Genomic DNA, 7,315 nt, shown 5'->3' with positions numbered 1-7,315 from the left:
ACCCCGCCCCCGCCCCCCAGGGCTCACCTGGTACTCAGCATTTTTGACAACACACACGCCCTTGGGCTCTTGGGAAAAAGAGTGACAGCATGTGTCAGAGACAGATCGGGGCCTGCGCCCACGGTGCCTGCCTGTGCCCCCCAGAGACTGAAGCCCCGCCCACGCCATTCTCCTCACCCTAACCCGCAGCCCTGACCCAGGCAGGCTGCCCGATGGTGGCCCTCAGACCCCCTACATCCGGGAACGGGGGCGCTGCTTACCACATGAGTAGAGGGGGCAGCACCTCTCGGGGACTGTCTTGCTCTTCAGCTCAAATCCCAGTTCACACTTAGGGGGCTTCTCCAGACACAGGCTGGTGTTGCACTCTGGGGCAAGGGGTGGGTGCAAGAACAAGGCCATGGCTCCCCCCTCCCCAGGCCAACCCCTGACCCCACAGCCCTCCTCCAACACGTTTCATGGCAGCCTTCCAGGTGGGCCGTCCTGAGCCCCCAGCCTCCAGCTGCAGGCCCTGCCAGGTCCCATGGGTACCCCCCACGACTAGTCCACCCCAGGGGCCATGAGGGACATGGAGGGGACAGCATGCAGCCCAGCCTGCAGGGGACATGCTCAGTGACCTTCGGGACCCAGGAGGGATGCAGTCCCCTAGTGGACCCTGGCAGGGACCCCCTGCCCCCCAGGGGGCCTCTCACTGCAGGCGGTGATGTTACAGCAGGTGTCAGCCGGGTTGACCTCTGTGAAGGGGTAGGTGCCGTCCTCCTGACACCAGATGGCCGGCTGCACGCTGCACTTCTTGGGCTGGCAGATGATGTCTCTCCCGCCCTCCAGGCAGAGACAGTCTTTGCAGTCGAACTGAAAGTGCTCCCCAAACTGTGCGGGAGAGGAGGGGGTGAGCAGGGAAGAAGGGCAGCTGTGGCTTGGGCTGTGGTCAGCTGCAGTGGGCAGCCCACTGAGGGGTCTCATGGGAAGCCTGTGCCCCTTCCCACCTCTGGGCGGAGGGGTAGCTGCTCAGTCAGGGAACTGGCCACTAAGAGCACATAGCTGTGACCGACATCAGGGTTGGCCAGCACAGGCCTGGCATGTGATGGGTGCACTACACGTGTCTGGTGGGTTTGTACAGGATCAAGCAAACAAATGGACCGGTGACCACAGATAAGGAAACAAGGGCAACCCTTGGGTAATCAAGGTGTCATCTCAGGTCTGGATAGAGTGTCCTTGGCCATTGGTGGTAGGTGGGTGGCTGGGTGAGTGGATGCGTGGATGGGTGAGTAAATGGTTGGATAGGTGTGTGGCTGGGTGGTGAGCTGATGGATCAGTTGGTGCAGTGGACGGATGGCTGGGTGGTGAGTGGAAGGAAGGGTAGGTGGCTGGGTGGGTTAGTGAGTGGGTGGGTGAGTGGGTGGGTGTATGCATGTATGGGTGGATGGATGGCTGGATGAGTGGATGCATAGGTGGGTGGATGAGTGGGTGGGTGACTGGGTGGGTAGGTGGATAGATGGATGGGTGGGTGGATGGATGGGTAGGTGGATAGATGGATGGGTGGGTGGCTGGATGGGTAGGTGGATAGATGGATGTGTGGGTGGATGGATGGGTGAGTGGATAGACGGATGGGTGGGTGGATGGATGGGTGAGTGGGTGGGTGGATATCCCTACTAGTTCAGCTGTCCAGGACCTTAATGACCTGTTCCTCAGTTTTTGAGGCTCCCAGATTCTCAAGTCCTGTCTTCCTCCACACTACCCCAGATCCCCAAATTCTGGGCTTTGGAGAGAATCCCCTCCAGTACAAAGGCGGGGGGTGGGGAGCTTACGGCTCTAGGCACGTTGTCGGGTCCCACACAACCTGGAAGGGGGGAGGAAATACATTCTGTTACCAGAGTCTTGGCCCCCACCCCCCGAGGGGAGCTGGGTCAGCCTCATGGCCTCTGGGGACGCGAGGAGGTGGTGGGAGGGAGGCAAAGCCAGTGGGCAGCTTACCGCAGAACTTCACGCAGACGTCGAAGCCCGGGGCGTAGTTCGTGGTACCCTTGGGACAGAAGCAGCCTTCCACCAGGCCCGTGGCGTTCTGCCGCTGGGGGCTGGGGATGGGGGGTTAGCGTCAGATGGGGGCGTGGACGCGGCTGGACCACTTCGCCCAGATATTGCCACCCGGCTGTCCCTGCCGCACCCCCCCACCCCCACCCCCCCACGCAGCGGCTCACCTGGACTTGCAGGTAGGCTCTTCCGCAGGCCCGCAGGCCTGGTACTCCCGGTGAGAAGGGCAGGTCACCGCTGCAGACGAAGGCGAGTCAGGGGCGGGGCGGGACAAAGGAGCCCAAGCTCTGAGTGACAGTCTTACCGCCCCGCCCCCAGAGAAGCCCCCGCGCTGGCCGGCCATGCAGGGTCGTCCTAAGCGAGGCGAGGCCCGGAGCACGCCGCCCCTCTAGCCGCCCTGGTCCCGGCCTGCCCCTCCCCACCCCGGACAGGAGGGGCACTCACCGCAGGCCCCGTTGGTGCGGGGGCGCCAGTCCACGCAGATGCCCTCCTGTGCACAGAGGGCCGCGTAGGTCTGCAGGCTGGCGCACTCCAAGCCTTCGCCCGGCACGAAGCAGCTGTCATACACGCAGGCGTCGTAGTAGTGCTGTACGGGCGCCAGGGCGTGGCACTTGGTGAACAGGCTGCGGGAGGGCGTGGGTCAGAATCCAGCAGCAGCGACCCCTCCCCTCGCTCCCGGCCCAGCACCTGCCGAGCCGGACCACCCGCACCCAAATGCTGATGCCGGTGGTCTGCCAGGGAGGGGCGACCACAGCCCTGACCCGAGGGGCGTCTGTGACTGAAGACAGGAGCAGAGAATGAGGCCATGGGGGAGGGGGGCGGGACCGTGGCCCAGGGATACAGCTCTGGTCAGGCACCCAAAGGTGGAAGCCTCAGTTTTGAACCACCACCCTGTGCAGGGCCCCTTCCAGCAATGCTGGCAGAGGGCCAACCAGCCTCTGGGGGCAGGAGCTTGCCCCCTGATTGCTGCCAGCTTGCCTGGCAGATGCCCCGGGCTGTCTGCTCCTCATCAGGCCTGGACTAACTCCATGTGGGCCAGCTGATCTACCCCATGCCTCAAGCCAGCTGAGCCTGTGCCCTCCCAGGGGGCAGGTGACATGTAGTAGGGCAAGAAGGCGCAGGCGGGAGGGTTGAAAAGGCAGCTCAGCCCTGTGGGACCAAGTTCCTGCGTCCTGGTGACCCAGCGTCTTGCCTTGCACCATCTCGTCTCCACTGAGGAGGAGAGTGGACCCAGAGAGGTACACAAAGTCCTGCAGCCCCCAGGCACCAGTCCAGGGCCCAGAGAGGCTGGGCAGGTCACCTGTCTTTGAGCAGCTCGCAGAGAGGGGACGGGACACAGGAGGTTGTGTTCCTTGGCGGGGTGACAGTTGGGCTCTTGGTGGTGACCTCAGTGTGGGGGCAGTGTGGCTTGGAGGGGTCGTTCACCACCCAGTCGTCGGCCGAAATCTCGCAGCTGGAGATGACCTCCCCACTGGGCCGCACGCAGTCATCCGCAGTGTTGTTGGTGCATGTGCCTGGGCCATGAGGAGGCCGTCATGAGCCCGCCACGAGCCAAGCTGGCCCACAGAGGGCCACTCTCCACCCCAGCCCCTGCCCTATGACCTGCCCTGAGGAGGAGGGACGCAGACTAGGCCAGGAGACTGGTTCCCCTTGGGGCCGAGCCCAGATGATGGCGGCGGGGCGCCGAGCAGAACAGGAAGCCTACGGGGGCCAGCAGGTACATGCAGACGCTCACACACATGCTCACACACATCCATCCACACACGGGAATGCTCACACACACACTCACCCAGGCACACGTGCTCACATGCACACTCACACACGCACACCCAACCCCTGCCCAGCTGCTGCGCCGACACAAGTTCATTGGCTCACCACACTGGCCCTTGGTGTTGTTGCCAAACAGGCTGTAGGGCAGCTTGATGGAGAAGGAGAGGCCGTTGTAGGAGATGACAGCACCCAGCTCGGGGATGTCCACCACGTAGTTGATGCCCAACTCATACACCTGCAGCCCATACTTCTTGTAGGGCAGCGCCACTACCAGCTTGTTGACCTGCACCTGTGCCAGACAGATGGACACACCAGGTCGGGCGGCAGCCAGCAGCGCCAGGAAGGAGCCACATCGACTGAGCGGGCACCACCCACACTCCTGCTCTCAGCCTTCTGGCCTTCCCTCAGAGCCTCCTTCTCCCTTCGGGCTTCTTTTCCAGCAGGTCCAGGGGTAAACCAAAGGCGGCTCTCCCCTCGGAGCCTCCAGGACTTGGGGCCCCCAGGACACCGGCAGTCAGGGTGTAGTGAGGTCCCCGGTGGAAAAGGCTCAGCTGGGTGAGTCGGGGCCTCACTGCATCCCCTGTCCTCTGGGACGGGGCCTCACCCTGCCACCCCACCATGCCACGCACCTCCACCTTCATGGGTGCCATCTGCACTGTCTTCAGCAGCACCTCCTGTGACTCGTGGCGCACGATGATGGTGCGGGGACAGGAGACCTTGTCGTTGACGTCACAGTGGTAGTTGTCAATGTAGACCCCGAAGTTGTCCACCGTGGGGGCGATCTGTTCCACCAGTACGTACGTGCAGTTGCCCTGGTAGCTGTAGTAGAGCCCATCGAAGGTGACGTAGTGCGGGTCCCCCCAGCCCGTACAATAGCCTGGAGAGGGAGCATCCATCAGCTGGTGGTGCCCGGCCAGTGGTCTGGGGCTGGGACCCAGGACCCAGGACCTGGTCAGGCCAGAAAAGTCTGGTGCCCAGGCATCTGACATGGGGTGCCCAGGTGCATCCCATGGCAGCACACCCCACAGGCCGGGGTGGAGGACGCCCTGGCCTCAGGTCTGGGAGGTTTGGCCTCCAACCCCAGCTCCAGTCCTTCCCAACCTCGGTGGCACCCTCACCCCCTGACCACACAGCACCAGGCAAGACCCTTATTGCCCAGGCCCGCTGCCCAAGGTGGTGGGTGGACAAGGGGACCGGTGACAAGCCCCTCGGACACTGCCTGGTCCCGGCGAACACCCTGCCCTCGGGAGCCACTGTGCCTGACTAGGGTCTACACCCAAGGGGCCGTGGCCGACTCGTCCCGGAGCCCCACTGAGGGGAGCGGGCAGGTGGCCACTCACAGTCACACTCCCAGTGCCAACAGCAGCCGTCAGGATCCATCACTTTCACAGGCCGGAGGCCATTGGTGCAGGTGGGCATGGGTGGGGGCTTGCACTCCACCTTCACAATCTCCACCGTGTTGTCATGTTTGCAGGTGGCCATGTAGCACTCACAGAGGTGCCAGGTCTCATTCTCCTGCAGGCAGTGGAGGACACAGGTCACACAGCTCCCGGGCCACCCAGACTCAGTCCTGCTCCCCAGTAGGGGGTTGGACGCCTACAGTCCCACCCAGGAGGCTGGAGGCCGAGGACAGCTGTGCAGGAGGCCCCTCAGCCCTCCTGTGACAGCCCAGGGGTGGGGCTGTGGACAGCCTGAACAGTGCCTGGCTCCGGGGCGGGGTAGAAACACCCACTCACCACCCACTGACCTGTCGGGGAGGATTAAAGTGAGGGCATCCAGTGGGCTTGGTGGTCGGCAGGGGGGTGGATGGTGTTGTGGAGGGAGGTGTTGACGTGGAGAATGTGCTGGACGGCAAGGGCGTGGACGGGCAGGACCAGTTGAAGAACTCGATGGTGCAGTCCAGGGAGCAGTTCGCGTAATAGCAGAGGTCCCCGTGTGTGCCATTGTACACCACCTCACCTACGGGGGGGCGGGGAACCAGTGGAGAGGCAGGTGTATGCCCTCAAGGGCAGTGCTTGCTGCCCCCATCTGACGCTAACCCCCCATCCCCAGCCCCCAGCGGCAGAACGCCACGGGCCTGGTGGAAGGCTGCTTCTGTCCCAAGGGTACCACGAACTACGACCTGCCCGCTTTGGGGACCTGGGGGGTGTAGCCCTGAGAAAAGTGAGTTTTCCCCGGGCCTTTGGTTAGAGAAATCCTCCCACATGCTTATGTTCTGGGAAACAGCTGGGCTTAAAGAAAGGAGCAAGAAGGTTTCCTGATTGACTCTGGTAAAATAACTTTCCTTTCCCTTCCTTCCTGCCCCTCTCCTCCTTCCCCCCTGGTCTCCTAGGATCCCAGTGGCCTGATCATAAGGAAAGAAAGCGTTCTGTGCCAACGGGACCTATCGCCACCTCAGTGCATACTAGGCAACCCTACCTGCAGTCCCGGGGCTCAAGGGAGGAGGCAAGACAGTCCTGGTGCCTCTCCACCACCACAGAGGACTCTCCCTCATTACAGCTTCTTCGTCCTCCCCTATCCCTTCCCCCTGCCTTGGAGCTCCCTCTTGAATAAAGGCCACCTTTGCCTGTTCTAACTCCGTCCTGTGCAATCAGTTCTTAGGTACGCCACCACCCCCTTCTCTGACCTGAGGCCAACCAGAGTCTGGACTTATAGGAGCCCTGAAACCATGCACCCAGCTTCCAGATTCACCAGGAAGCTCTAGTCTGGACCTTCAAATGGATTCCTAAAGGACTAGCAAAAGAAGGCAAAAACCCACCAGCCTAGACTGTCAGGGGATAAGAAAGTAATAGCATGGATACCTGGGATGAAAAATTGGCCATTCAGATAGCAGCACACGTTCTCGCTGGGGTGGCTGGTCGTGAGGATGACTGTGGGTGTGCTGAGCGATGAGGTGGAGACTCCAGGGGTCTCTGTGCTACTGGTGGTAGTCGCAGAGGTCGTGGGCACACTGGTGCTGATAGGGGGTACTGGGGTCCCTGTACTGGTGCTGACAGTGGGGGTTGTGGTCTCTGTGGTGGTGCTGATGGTGGGGATCTTGGTTTCTGAGGGGGTGCTGATGGTTGGTGTCAGGGTGGTGGTCTCTGTGGTGGTGCTGATGGGGGAGGTTGGTGTCTCCGTGGTGGTGGTAGTGGTGGGGGTCGTGGTCTCTGCGGTGATGATTGTGACAGTGGTGGGCCATTCTGGGGTGGGCGTGGAAGTCGTGATTGTCACTGTGGTGGTGGATGTTGGGGTAGGGGGCTTTGCTGTGGTTGATGTTGGGGGAGTGGTTGGAGTGGTTGATGAAGCGGTGGGGATGGTCGTGGTTGTCACCATGGTGGTGGACTCTGGGGTAGGGGTGGTTGTTGTGGTTGATGTTGGTAAAGTAGTGGGAGTCATTGGTGAAGGAGTGGGGGTGGTCGTGGAGGTCGTGGTTGTCACTATGGTGGTGGATGTTGGGGTAGGGGGGATTGTGGTTGATGTTGGTGGAGTGGGGGGAGTCGTTGAAGGAGTGGGGGTGGTCGTGGAGGTCGTGGTT

The 7,315-nt window shown here is 62.1% G+C and overlaps 1 protein-coding gene across 1 annotated transcript in view; it reads right to left on the bottom strand.

The window, feature by feature from the left end:
• Positions 1 to 7,315, bottom strand: part of MUC2 (mucin 2, oligomeric mucus/gel-forming) — a 29,340-nt gene that overhangs the window by 2,965 nt on the left and 19,060 nt on the right. Inside the window, exons 30-42 of the mRNA XM_004389418.1 lie at positions 6,600 to 7,217; positions 5,546 to 5,757; positions 5,139 to 5,313; positions 4,428 to 4,675; positions 3,904 to 4,087; positions 3,329 to 3,542; positions 2,473 to 2,651; positions 2,196 to 2,265; positions 1,972 to 2,072; positions 1,806 to 1,837; positions 690 to 867; positions 261 to 365; positions 28 to 68 (exon numbers count right to left, since the gene is read on the bottom strand). Coding sequence (XP_004389475.1) covers positions 28 to 68; positions 261 to 365; positions 690 to 867; positions 1,806 to 1,837; positions 1,972 to 2,072; positions 2,196 to 2,265; positions 2,473 to 2,651; positions 3,329 to 3,542; positions 3,904 to 4,087; positions 4,428 to 4,675; positions 5,139 to 5,313; positions 5,546 to 5,757; positions 6,600 to 7,217 — 2,357 coding nt within the window. The remainder of the gene's footprint in view (positions 1 to 27; positions 69 to 260; positions 366 to 689; positions 868 to 1,805; positions 1,838 to 1,971; positions 2,073 to 2,195; positions 2,266 to 2,472; positions 2,652 to 3,328; positions 3,543 to 3,903; positions 4,088 to 4,427; positions 4,676 to 5,138; positions 5,314 to 5,545; positions 5,758 to 6,599; positions 7,218 to 7,315) is intronic.

This window comes from Trichechus manatus, unplaced genomic scaffold, assembly GCF_000243295.1.
Source record: "Trichechus manatus latirostris isolate Lorelei unplaced genomic scaffold, TriManLat1.0 scaffold00244, whole genome shotgun sequence".
In the NCBI taxonomy this organism is placed as follows: Eukaryota; Metazoa; Chordata; class Mammalia; order Sirenia; family Trichechidae; genus Trichechus; species Trichechus manatus.
The sequence above is the reverse complement of the archived record's forward strand: the minus strand, read 5'-3'. Positions and strand labels throughout refer to the sequence as shown.